The 13,263-nt window shown below is 34.4% G+C and overlaps 3 protein-coding genes across 3 annotated transcripts; 1 reads left to right on the forward strand and 2 right to left on the reverse strand.

The window, feature by feature from the left end:
• Nucleotides 1–356: 356 nt before the first annotated feature.
• LOC133695341 (uncharacterized) lies at nucleotides 357–1,762 on the reverse strand. Its single transcript, XM_062117283.1, has 3 exons — nucleotides 1,568–1,762; nucleotides 1,209–1,379; nucleotides 357–687 (listed from the first exon to the last, which is right to left on the reverse strand). The coding sequence occupies exons 1-3, from the start codon at nucleotides 1,661–1,663 to the stop codon at nucleotides 592–594; spliced, it is 363 nt and encodes a 120-aa protein (XP_061973267.1). The 5' UTR covers nucleotides 1,664–1,762; the 3' UTR covers nucleotides 357–591.
• A 274-nt stretch (nucleotides 1,763–2,036) lies between these two features.
• On the forward strand, nucleotides 2,037–3,042 carry LOC133695340 (histone H3.3). Its single transcript, XM_062117282.1, has 4 exons — nucleotides 2,037–2,192; nucleotides 2,338–2,414; nucleotides 2,505–2,595; nucleotides 2,682–3,042. The coding sequence occupies exons 1-4, from the start codon at nucleotides 2,121–2,123 to the stop codon at nucleotides 2,850–2,852; spliced, it is 411 nt and encodes a 136-aa protein (XP_061973266.1). The 5' UTR covers nucleotides 2,037–2,120; the 3' UTR covers nucleotides 2,853–3,042.
• A 6,580-nt stretch (nucleotides 3,043–9,622) lies between these two features.
• Nucleotides 9,623–11,624, reverse strand: LOC133693351 (aldehyde oxidase GLOX-like). Its single transcript, XM_062114550.1, has one exon. It carries the CDS (start codon nucleotides 11,438–11,440, stop codon nucleotides 9,791–9,793), a length of 1,650 nt encoding a protein of 549 aa, XP_061970534.1. The 5' UTR covers nucleotides 11,441–11,624; the 3' UTR covers nucleotides 9,623–9,790.
• Between the last annotated feature and the right edge of the window lie 1,639 nt (nucleotides 11,625–13,263).

Raw genomic sequence — 13,263 nt, forward strand, 5'->3', positions numbered from 1 at the left:
AAAAAGATATTTTCAAACACCTTCCATTAAAACTATAAAACTATGAGTAAAACGTGCAAAACAAATTGCTATTTAACTGAAAACTACTTCCATGACAATTGTACGTGAGGCAGAGAACTCAGCTTATGAAAGATTGTGCCGTAATTACTTATGAAATATTGTGCCGGAATTATTTAGTATGAAGTCTGTTGATAAGAATTTAGGATTAAAAAACTTTTTCCTTGACGAATAAAAACTACTTGTATGGTTATTAATTTTAAAACTTATAAAATTAATTAAAATACATACAAATTTAACAGACATTTCAAAACCCATAAAATTAATCAAAATACATACAAACTTAGCAGACACTCACGTTAATTCAAATAAAAGAGAAAAGAATGTGCCATTGAATCTTGTTATAGTTTATGCAGTCCGTGATCTAGCAGACTGCATTTGATTTACACACAACAACCACAATGTCCTTCAAATTCGCAGAGATTACACTGATAATTTTCATAAATGAGAACAAAACCATTCTACAAAACCATCTAAATACCGATCGAAATATTTAGCCAAAGTGAATCAAAAGAATCCAGACATGCATAACGCCTAGTCAAGCTTCTGATCAATGCTTTCCTTGCGTTCTATACTTGACTTGCTGAGTATGACCACACCAATTACAATGAGCAAGGCACCTGCGAACCACTGCATGACGGGTTTGATTATCAGAGACAGATAAGTTAACGAGTAAAATAACCAATCTAGGGTGCTTTGTTTTGTCCACAAACATCTCAAGTTCCACCATACATCTCTGCGATCATATTGACATCATTCTCAGGGGTGAATCAGTCACTAAAGGTAGAAGGAAAACATGAGCAAATTTTAGTGTGGATCAGCTTGCAGTCACAACCGTGGAGAACTCAAGCCTAAATCATTTTCCTTCAATATGTTAGCTGGTGCTTTTTAAAGGGTTCATCAATTTTAAGCAGTGATGCCAACCAGAATAAACTATAACCACGCAAAGCTTATAGCATCCAACAGAATACACGGTCAGGACTTGAAAAAACTGCTTCCTATATTTGAGAATGCTTACATTGTTCTTCAGTTGACAATATTTCTAACATGGTTAGCTCACAATGAGTCATGTCAACAGCAGAACTTATGGATGCAAAGTAGACAAAAAATAAAATTTCCAACGTTGGCACGAACAGCATCCAGTGATTTACCTGAACTGATAGCGTCTCCTTGAACAAAAAGAATCCAGCAAGACCAGAAGACAGGAAATTCGCAGCAAAGTTTGTCACCGTGGCTTGCAGGGATGAAAGAGCTTTAAGGCTGTTAACGTAACATCCCCACATTGTCACATTAAATAACACAACCAAACCATATTTAATCACCTGTGAAGATCAGGAAAAAAAAAATCACCAATCAATTTATAGACAAGAACAACAATTGAAAATTTTTTAGAGACTATCTACTCTTTTGCTGAATTGGGTTATAGACAGATTATGATTTAGGGGAGAGAATAAAATCTAAAATCCATCTGGGTTTAATCAGAGATTAGAGTAATTATAAGATTTATTACCTGATATGAAAAGAATTTTGCAGCAATGGCAGCAAAAGCAGCATTTAATCCAGCAGATATTGCCCACACGTAGCCTGTTCTTTTGGTGCCATCCATCGCCAAACTGCAAGAATTCAACACAGCAGAGAGGCTGCCAAATTTAGCAAAGGGTGCCGGGCTAAGCAAGCAACGATGTCGTTTGAAGAAAGGGTAAGCAACGATGTCGTTTGAATTTCTTCCATATAGCACGTTGTTATGATGATGACTCGAGTGAGTTGATGCAGTTACGACTCGGAGGGTTTTACCTCACAAAAGAAACACAACTCGTCCACGCTGGGAACCCTCGTTTGTAAAATCTATCCAATCAAAATTAGTGCTTGGACGTTGGCGATCCTGACGCTTAAAGATCAAGCAATCTCAGCCGTTGTTAGATTTTTAATCTTCTTCTCTCACGTTAGTTCCAAGAAATCGACATAATCCCCATTTTGCCACTATATAAAGCCTGTCCTCTCTACGTCTTTGTTTCATAAGTTAAAAAAATCAAAATATCTCTTGGTTAATCTTAAGAAAGGAGATGGCTCGTACCAAGCAAACTGCCCGTAAATCAACCGGTGGTAAGGCTCCAAGGAAGCAGCTCGCCACCAAGGTGCGTATCTCTAGGGTTTCGGCTTATCATGTTCTTAATTAATTTATGTACTAATTTTCTGTATAAACTTAGGGTTTCAAGATTTAATTCTAATTCTTGTCACACTATTTTATTCGATTAATGGTAATTATTTGGTGTGATGTAGGCTGCTAGAAAATCTGCTCCTACTACCGGTGGGGTCAAGAAGCCTCACCGTTATCGCCCTGGAACTGTTGCTCTCCGGTAACGATTTCCCTAATTCCAGTGTTTTATTTTTCATTGATCGTGTTTTTTCAAACCCTAATTGCAATTTTTGTTTCTTCGAATCAACAGTGAAATCCGGAAATACCAAAAGAGCACTGAGCTTTTGATCCGCAAGTTACCTTTCCAGCGACTTGTTCGTGAAATTGCTCAAGACTTCAAGGTATAATAATTTCTTCTATGATTGTTTTTATTGTATGAATTTCTGTATCTGGCGTTTGATTCGTATGGGTTTGTTGTTTTTGGCAGACTGATTTGAGGTTCCAGAGCCATGCTGTCCTTGCCCTCCAGGAGGCTGCTGAGGCTTATCTCGTGGGTCTGTTTGAGGACACCAACTTGTGTGCTATTCATGCCAAGAGAGTCACCATCATGCCTAAGGACATCCAGCTTGCTAGGCGTATCCGTGGTGAACGTGCTTAAGCCCTGTTCTTAGTATACTAATTTTAGTTCATTGGATTTGATACAATTAGTTTAGGTTTTATAGTTTCAATTCACTGTGTGCTTTTGATGTCGAACAACTGTGAACCTAATTGAGGTATAGTTGATGGATTTTTATGTGGTTTCGTTCTCAATTCTGATTATATATTTATGTGGGGTGCTGTTCATTATAGTTGGCCTTGCTACTGTGTCATTGATTCTATTAAAATTCTTGATGATAATAATGAGGAATGACTAGAGGTTACTCAGCCTCTCAATGCCGAACAGGACTTAAATGTTCCGTCATCCTTAAAACCTGTAAAGCATCTAAATTCCAAGAGTCGGTAGTATGCAAAATTCCCTTTTCCAAATCATTCAATTTGCTTGTGGAGCGTGGTGTGACGAATCATGCCATCTTCCATGTTAGGATCGTTTATCAGACTATAATGCGTGTCAGAATTAGATTGGGCTGGGAAACTATATTCAACACCTGGTATCGATTAGGATTATTATTCCTGGAGTCTGAAATGGGATGCGGCCTTTTTCTAAGAGGCGGATCGTGTCCCAATCCAGGCAACTGCCGAGCCTGTAGAATAAGCTTAAACCAGTGCAAGTTTCTGGTAAAACGCGGAAGATGGATTTAAAGAAGTGACCTTTTCCTACTTATGGAAGTGCTAAGCTTTACGTAACCTAAGAATACAGTCTTGCCTACCATATCTTGCAATTTCCTATTCAATTTAGTCCTAGGAGGCGAATATTATGACCGAAGGACCATAAACGTCAGCAGGCTCATCCAGGTCAATTAAATCTACGGCCTAGTGAACTATCGAGAACTTTTATCTAAGATGTTCGATGTAAGGCCTAGGTCCATTAGATGGCGTTTTAGTGGTTTAGGCCACTATGATCCAACTTTCTTTTCTTTATATTTGGATTTTCGAAGGACGATCTATTTGCCCAGTAGCCAAACAGGGGATGATTTCGATGATGAAGGCGGTGTTTTCACTTTCTACACTGTTTTTTTAAAATATAAAAAAATAATTTTAAATAAAAAAATTAAACCACCCAGCCAAAAGTAAGACATCGTATGTACTGCACTGCAATCCCTTTATAATCAGACGCGCCTGTAAACTTTTAGAATGAGGTCCAAATGATATCCCGTGCAACACTAGCGGCCAACCTTACGCATGTTTATCTTCACCCTCCAGCATAGCCGCCTATGAACTCTCTTTTGGACAAATAATAACCCCATTCAGTCCCTTTGTAGTCTTCTTTAGATTAAAAACTAGTATAATTAACCGTGTTTTTGCAGTGGGCTGGTATCTATTTTTTTTTAAATGTAAAAATATATATTAAAAGTATATAAAATATTCAAAGCGACATGGGTCTGACAACAATATAAGATCTAAAAACCTTGAGTTAACATGGGTCTGACAACAATATAAGATCTAAAAACCTTGAGTTTTAATGGCCATGCTAAACCCAATACCTGACCCATTTTTTTTGGGTCTGGAATCATGCTTGACCTATGTTTTTTTGTAATGGACAACAAGATTTTCTATGAGGAGAGAGGGCAGAGAGGGAGGGAAAAACCCCCTCTCAAAGCTCCTTTGTAGGCCTCCTCAGCACACGTGCCTTGCTACTATGCTTGGGTGGCGAGGCACATTGAAAGATGCCCTAGTAAAGTGGCTCTCGATTCTATTCTGAGACCTCATGCTCCACCTAAATGATGCGGGCGGCGTCCACCCGCTTGCGCGTGCCCAACACGCTTTAGCCATTACATTGCTCCAATTGCTTCGGCACGTATTTGAAATGTTTCAAAGAAAATGAAAAGACGAAGAAACCCTCAATTGCATGCTTAACAAGTTTCTTTGGTAAGGACATTTCCATCATTACACTACTCAAATCCATAATGATTTGTGCCTAGGTGAATAGTAAAATGATGAATAGTAAAACTAATAGGAGTTTTAGTTTTCTTGGTAATTAACTTATTTCCCGCTTTATCTAGAATGTATTTCAAATGTATAAATATTTTTGATTTTGTCATTAAATTTAGAATGACTCAAATTTGAAAACTTCAGCCATAATTTTTGTTTAGCCTGAGTTTTAAATTAATAATCCTGACATGTCCTTGAGTTTTGAGCACGTCCAAAGAAAAAAAAAATAGATCATGTTTATCCTAATCAATTTATGATCTGCGTTATAAATTTTATTGGATCAATTAATTTTTTTATATGATAAAAAATATAAAAATTGATTTACTATCAACTCAATACTGAAGTATACAATTAAATAAAAATTTCAAGGATAAAATTAATAAAAAAAATGATAAAAAGAGACGAAAATAAAAATAAAAATAAAAATACTAAAAGTGAAAATTAAATAAAAACTTAACATTAAATAATTAAATTTAAAAAAGTCCAATAAACCTAAAGGGCCCATCACAATAAAACCCAAGGCATGTGGGCTTAAGCAGACCTGACAGCCTAGACCATTAATTTTTCTTTTTAAGAAAAGAAAAAAAAAAGACAGACTGACTTGTGCCCCCGCATTCTTATCTTAGCTTAGCCAGTCATTTCTCGGGGTAAAAAAACAGAGGAGTTCGTCCCAAAAAAGAGGGAGAGCCTGAGAGGGGCTGTGTAAGCGAAGGAAGACATCTGACATCTGTCTTCCTAAAGAAAATACTGCTGATAGCATGAATAGAACTCGTTCCCTTGACGTTGACCGTTGACCGTACATTTATCACTTGAGCTACAATACGAAGTTGCTAATTAAGCTATTAAAAAACGCATCGATTTATTTTACCAGTTAAATGGACTGACTACACGCCATTTAGTTGTTTTTATTATTAATGTTAATCCTTAGAGTCTCACTTGAATGGCATCTTTATAGCCTTCCAATATAACCAATCCCAGTCTAAGTTTGCATTGCATTGCAGCTCTTGGAGGTGGAAAGAGAAGAAAAGAGAAACGAGTTAAATTCAACCAAGAAAAGACCATCTAAATAAAAAATCCAACATGTAAAGGTAAAACATCATATTTTCTTCAAGCGTGTTAAGTATAAATCGGAAAAAAGGATTTTTTGTTCTTTAATTTCTTGTATAGAATATTACGTAAAGGGATTCAAGACCAGGTTGTAGAATCTGATTGATCTAAGATCTTTTCTATCTGGAATTTAGACTAATCTATGTTGAAAATAAAAATAAGTGGCCTGATTTTACTAGCCAAGACATCATACTCAACAGAATGAGCGGTGCAGTCATATTTGATAACCAACTCCCATGAATCATTTCGACATTTTCCATGTGGTAATGAAATATTCGACTTGCCATAGTCAGTTCTATCATAGATTACTACACGGTCATTATTGAGGAGTTGCATATGCATAGCTACTATGCCAATGTTTTTCTGCAAGAGTTGCCGCCTGCCACGACCAGCTGCGGAGGTCACTACCCGGTGACATGGTTGGACGGCAAAGAACAGTTGCAAGAAGAGAAAGAAGAGTATCGAAGTATAACGATGCATTGATAGACTCTGATGTTTTTTTTTTTCCTATTATTTTATGATGAGGATTTGGTCGGGCTGCCAGTAGAACTGCGTTGTTACAACACGCTTTTGAACCTCGAGAGATAAGATTCAGTCAATCTGGACAGTGAAAGCGATGAGTTTGCTGTCAAACACGGGTGATGAACGGACAGTATATGTTTAATTCCTTATAGGCTCTATGAATTCCAAGGGAAAATATAATTTCATACGCAAGATGTTTAATTCACTCGTTTGTCTTTCTTCAATTTTTTTTTAATCTTACAATAAGTGATTTCTATTTCTATTTCTATTATCTTTTTTCTTAAAATAAATATCTAATGAAAATAAATAAAGTTATACATTCTTCTACCATAATTTAAGCCAAATAATAATAATAATAATAAATTTTAACTGCATTTCTAAATACAATCTAATATAAAAAATTACGAATTTTTTTTATGAGTTAGTTTCAATTCGTATATTCTTGGACAGTTGTTATTAAAAAAAAAGAAGCTACAACACATAACATTTTCAATATAAATATATCTTTATTTATTGTGAATTGTAATAATAAAATGAAAATTTTTTCCTTAAAAAAACTATCATAATGTTGCATTTGTAGGTGTAAAATGATATATTTTTTTGGTAAATTTGTTATTTGATAATTATTCAAGAGTTTTATTATCTTTTTATTATATTTATACATGGTAAAATGATTTTGATAATCTTGATTGGAGATGCTCTAATGGTGTTATTTATTATTATTTTTTGCTGTCAGATGAGCGAGTGCAGTCCACAGTGTTTATGATAAGAAGTTTGGAAAAGCGAACGCGTTCTAATAACAAGTCTGGTAAAAACCATTCCCCCCAAAATTTACCAGTTCATCGCCTAAAATTTATTGTGGTGTACCTTGTTGGAATTAGCGTTTGAATTCTTCAATTATTAGGCCACCATTTGGTCCATTGCATCTAAATTTTGGTGAACGAATAAGTGCCACCAATTAGAATTTTTTTTAATTAAACATATTATTAGCACAGTATATTAAAAATATTAACGAAATAACATGATTTAAAAAATAATTATTAAAAAAATACAATTTTAATATGACATGTTTTTTATCCCTTTAATAGAATTAAGTGTAATGGTAATGGTGATTCATTTATTCTAAATTAATTTTTAGATAATAAAAATGATTAATTTATAGTACATTTTTTAAAAATATTTACACGTAATGAAATTGTAATAAGTTAAGAAGTTTCATTACCTTTTCATCAACTTTCAAGAAAAACATCCATTGAAAATTCATTATTATAAGTTGATCTAATATCATAAAACTTTTTTTTTTTGGATTTGAGGAAATCCTATCTTTCAAAATACGTACTTTGTGGGCCTAGATAAGTGAGTAAAATACCGACTGTTCCAGGCTCTTACAAGAGATACACGTCTTGACTCGAACTCGAGACCTACTGTGCAGATCTCAAGCTCTTTGCCACCACACTATATCCCTTAAGAATCTAATATTATAAAACTTTTTTTTTTTTTTTTGGATTCGAGAAAACCCCACCTCCCGGAAAGCGCACTTTGTGGGCCCAGGTGAGTGAGTAAAACCCCGGCTGTCCCAGGCTCTTACTAAAATTTCAAGAAAAATAATGATTATAGAGTTGTTTATTAAAAAAACATATTGAAAATATTTTGCACTCAATAAAGTACTCATGCATAAAGTAATTTCATTATCTTTTTGGTTAATATTTTTAGGATAAAGTCAATAAACAATGAATTGATACATGGATAATAAAACTCTTAATACATAATAAAATTGAGTATTAAAACTATAAACATAAAACATAACAAATCAAGAACAACATTAACGCATCATAATACCGAACATTGTATATATTTCTTGTATGGTGCTGGACAATCTGCTCTCGTTGTATCAATCCATTCACGGTTCCATCTTCATGATATTTTAATGAACTCCATATTGCTTTGTTGGGTTCTATGGATATTCCTGGTCCAATATGATGGTGTGTACTTTGGACCGTTGGGATAATATAATTTTGATAAGTTCAAATTGATAATCCTTGTTTAAGTAGAGTATTGTATGACATTCAAATGTATATTTTAAAAAATTAAAAGTTTTTTTTTAATTTTAATTTTTTATGTTTTTAAATGGATTTAATGATGATATAAAAATAAATTTTAAAAATATTATTATAATATATTTTTTTTAAAAAAGAAGCTCAACCACTCCTGTACACTGAATATCCATGTTAGCTTGACGCCCCCATAACTTTATGCATGTATCTTTCACGAGTCTAATTTTGAGTATAGCTTGACGCACCCACTCCGAATTCAAATGCTTTCTGCTTGAGTTTTGTTTATTTTTTATTACATTACTAAATATTAAAATATAATTTATTTTTTTAAAATTTATTTTTTAAAAAAATTATTTTTCAACAAACAAAAATATTAAAATAACTCGGAATTGAACTTGATATTGATGGTTCCGCTGATGGGAATACCGCAACCACGTGGATTGCTTTGCTCTTAGAACGCCATTTAACAGGGAAACATAACATATTGAAATATAAAAATTATTTTATTTATTTATTATTCTTAATATTTATCTGTTTTTTTAATCACCTTTTTTTTTAGAAGAAATTGTCTCTCAAGATTCAGTTATCAAAACAACCGATTTACATCATTTTATTCTCTCTCTTTTTCATAATTATTATTTAACTTATCATGTTAAGCAATCTTAATTAATGAAACTTAAATCCACTACATCTAACTTACTAAGAAGTCTTATTGAATTTTAAATTGACTAAAACTAATCATCTTGATAATTATCATAATTATTAAGAATACAATGACATCAATAGAGAAGAAGAATTATTTAAAATATAAATTAAACTATATATATATATATATATATATATATATATTGAATTATATTATTTTAAACATCGTATTCTGCGCGCAACGCAACCCATCAGCTGTTATGTTTTTCCAATTATTTTTTTATTAAGATTTTGGCCTTTTGTTATATTTAAAAAAAACTCCTATTCCTTCACGGGTCGAGAAATCCTTTTTCCACTAACTTCCATGATCGGTGCCTGTTACCATCTTACCATATGATCAGTACCATAGAGAATATTTTCCTCTCACGCTTCAATCATTCCTCCGAGGATGATAATTTGAAGTGTAATCCATTAATTGAAAAATAGTTAATCACAAGATAAGAAAATGGGATAGGCGCCAAAATAGTAAAATACTTGCAGCAAATCAATCACATATGTATAGAAGCAACTGCGATTCTTATCGTAATTGCCTACGAATTTAAGCACAAAAAAATGCTAGACCAAATCATGTGCCCGTTATGCCAAATAAACTTATGAATCTATATCTTTACATAAACAATCACAGAATTTTGACCCAAATGCCTGTACTAGGAATATATTGATGAACCACGTATAAGATGTAATGACCCGAGGGCGCAAGATATCCAGAACGGGGCGTCGTAACCTGAATGTCATAAGTTGATGTGCCCACAGAAGTCACTTTCGTGTTCCCAAGTACCAGCAGCCTATGATTCATAGAGTAGGAATGTGTGTTGAATGCTGGAGCAACCATCGTCACTGAAATCCTATCTGCCATTAATTTGCCCGTGACCTTGAACCTTACCAGCAGTTTTTGTCCGTAACCAATATATTTACCTTTGGAAGCAGTTGATGAGACAATTGTTGGTCTCAAGTAATTATTCTGTGCATCCAAATATGGTGGAGAGAATGCTTCTAAACTCAATTCAGTTGGAAATAAGACCCCATTGAATTCATATCCAATATGGGGATTGCTACCACCAACGAGAACCTTGCCATCACGAAGCAAAATTGCTGTGGAATGGTACATTCTTGGGATCGTACTTGGATTTAGAGACTCAAACCTTGACCCTGCTGCACCGTTGGGCCAATAGAGGATCGGGTTCAAGACTGGATTTCGACCATTTTCCCACCCGGCAGTACCTGCTCCGGCCCCGTTAATGATCAAAACAACGCCGTTCGGAAGCAATGTCATATCACCCATTACTCTAGCATAAGGCATAGTTTCCATTACCCATTGTGGATTTGGGTCGTTTATCTTGATCCGGCCACAAGTGTCCAAAGCTTTGACAAAATTACGTTTTGCCACCTTTTCAAAAGACCCTTTTGGTGCACCTCCACATACCAAAACCTCAGCTTCAATAGTTGCAGCATCTGAGTTCTTCAATGGAAGCAACACTGCAGAACCTGTACTTGGATAGCTTCTTGGATCACCTCCAGGTATTGCTGGATAAGTCTTCACCACCTTGCCCGTCTTGTAATCGAACAATATGGCTCGATTATTGGCGAAAATGAATAAATTCCCATCACTATTGAGAAAAACAAATGGATATAAGTTGTTTTCACTGCCACGATCATTAGTTTGCGATAGAAATGGCAAACTGTAGACATCCGGGGAAGAAGTTTTCGGATAAAATTCATAATTGAATTGCCTTCTACCACCAATAATGATTTGCTTGCCATCTGGCAGTATATGATTAGTGGCATACCATCTTGTTGCCTTAAGACCATCACCAGTTTCTACCCAATCACAATCACCATTGCATGGATAGAAAGTCCTGACCTTACGTTCACCATCACTGAAACCACCGGTTTGAATCAGACTCCCATCAGGAACAACAGCTCCTGAAGAACACCAAACATCGGTTTGGACCATAAGTGGCCTGAATTTATTAGCCAAAACATCATACTCGACAGAATGAGCAGTGCAGTCATGCTTGATAACTATTTCACTCGAATCATCCCGACATTTTCCACCTGGTAATGAAAGATTCGACCTGCCAAAATCAGTTCTATCATAGATCACTACACGGTCATTGTTGAGGAGTTGCATATGCATAGCTACTATGCCAATGCTTTTCTGCAAGAGTTGCCACCTACCACCACCAGCTGCAGAGGTCACTACCCGGTGACATGGTTGGATAGCAAAGAACAGTTGCAAGAAGAGAAAGAAAAGTATGGAACTAGGCATTTGAATGTTTTTTTTGTTTTTGTTTTTTGTTACTATTTTATGATGATGATTTGCTATGATTTTTGGTCGGGGCTGTGGGTGTTTTTATACTACAAATTATAAGTTGGCTGCTAGGAGAACTGCGTTGTTACCGCAAGCTTTTGTACCGCGTGAGATAAGATTGTGGAAATCCGGGCCAGTGAAAGTGATGAGTTTGATGTTTGGGAGGTGAAATTAAGGATTGTGTATCCTTAGTTCCTTATTGGCTGTACGATCGATGCAGAATCGAAAAGTAAACAATGAATTCCAAGGGAAAATTAGATAATTTCAATAATATTAAATGCTAACAATATAATATAAGATGGATGTTAAATTCATAGCCTAGGTATTTATTTATTTTTGTTTATCTCAAAATAAACGTTTCGTCTTCGTCTTTTTTTTTTTTTTTTATCAACGCATTAAGTTTTTTTTGAAAAACTAGCATAGAAAACTAGGGGGGGATGCCGAAAAGTCATAGTTGCAGCAAAAATGGGCACTAATTGTAGCTGGACTTGGGGTTTTGTTGAAAATGACAAACAAAAAGAATGCGTTAAGATTCAGCGTAAACGTACACATGTCTTTTCATTCTCAATATCGTAGACAGGTTTGGCTTTTCTAAAATTTTTAAAGAGCACAAAACGATGAGCCGTGCTTAGTTGTTCGGATTGAGATTTGAGAGTGATTCGTGAGAGCACCTCTAATGAATTTTTATGTTTAGAATAATTTCTGGGGTTAAGAATTGAATTTTAAATATAATTTAATTTTTAAAATTGTTTTAAAAATAAATTAGATGTAAACCTTTTTTATTTACAATTTTAAAGTAAAAAAATTTAATGTTAAAACTATTTATTTTTGCTTAAAATATCCATCAAACCTTTTTTTATAAAAAAAATCTTTGAAGAAATAAAATTAAATGAATTAAATTAAATTTTATATCTTTTAAATACTTAAATTCAATTTATTTATTAATTAAATTTAAATCAAACACTATATCTATAATTATAATTGAATTGAATTAACTTGTGGAATTGATTCCAAACGTGTTAATTACTTAATGTGTAGCTAGTAAACTAATGACGTCGCGGTCTCTTTAACAGTCTGATTGCTAGCTGGGCTTGCCCTTTGCATTTGGAAAATAAATACAACGTTATTTGTTGGTCATTTCATTTCAATGCCTTGTTCTTCATCGCCCGGAATAAAATCTGCTGGTAAATTAATGGTAGAAACTCGGGCTCTGCAATCTGAGGTAATATTTGAACAACCAGCTAGCCCTTTTCAGTTTGATGACGATTGGCCATTCCATTTCAATGTCTTATCCTTGATCGATCACCTGGAAAAATAGCGCGAAAAACAAAGGGTACAATACATAGCAGTTGGCAAATGGCAGAAGTCTGGGCTTCGAAGGTCTCTAACTATGTTTTCTAGATAGGTAATCGGGCTTCTGGGCATAATTTTCTTCCGCTGAAAGGAACAGAAAAGGTTGGTTAAGGAAGAACAAGGGGTAACGTGTTACTTTTGCTTTCGCTTAAACATAGCTAACGTCGGATCACGTCGGGGAGGATTTTCCGGCAACACACCTGAGTCCTGAACGTACTTAACTGGGTAATGCTGGATTATCGGTCTTTTCCATCTATAATTAGGTGTCCATCATGTAATCAACTCAGCTTTGGATCTTATATAGATATAATTTTTTTTTGTAATATCTCACAAAATCTTATTCTAAAAAAATTGTGCAAAAAACTAATTATCTTATTTTTCTAAATCATATTTAAAATATTAATAGTAGACGTGATTTAAAAACATAG

The sequence above is a fragment of the Populus nigra genome, chromosome 5, assembly GCF_951802175.1.
Source record: "Populus nigra chromosome 5, ddPopNigr1.1, whole genome shotgun sequence".
In the NCBI taxonomy this organism is placed as follows: Eukaryota; Viridiplantae; Streptophyta; class Magnoliopsida; order Malpighiales; family Salicaceae; genus Populus; species Populus nigra.

Coding starts and splice junctions, on each gene's coding strand:
- LOC133693351 (XM_062114550.1), bottom strand. CDS start 11,440: ATGCCTAGTTCCATACTTTTCTTTCTCTTCTTGCAACTGTTCTTTGCT.
- LOC133695340 (XM_062117282.1), top strand. CDS start 2,121: ATGGCTCGTACCAAGCAAACTGCCCGTAAATCAACCGGTGGTAAGGCT. Junction 2,193..2,337: donor GGAAGCAGCTCGCCACCAAG/GTGCGTATCTCT, acceptor GGTGTGATGTAG/GCTGCTAGAAAATCTGCTCC. Junction 2,596..2,681: donor AAATTGCTCAAGACTTCAAG/GTATAATAATTT, acceptor TGTTTTTGGCAG/ACTGATTTGAGGTTCCAGAG.
- LOC133695341 (XM_062117283.1), bottom strand. CDS start 1,663: ATGGATGGCACCAAAAGAACAGGCTACGTGTGGGCAATATCTGCTGGA. Junction 1,380..1,567: donor CAAAATTCTTTTCATATCAG/GTAATAAATCTT, acceptor TGATCTTCACAG/GTGATTAAATATGGTTTGGT. Junction 688..1,208: donor AGGAGACGCTATCAGTTCAG/GTAAATCACTGG, acceptor CCCGTCATGCAG/TGGTTCGCAGGTGCCTTGCT.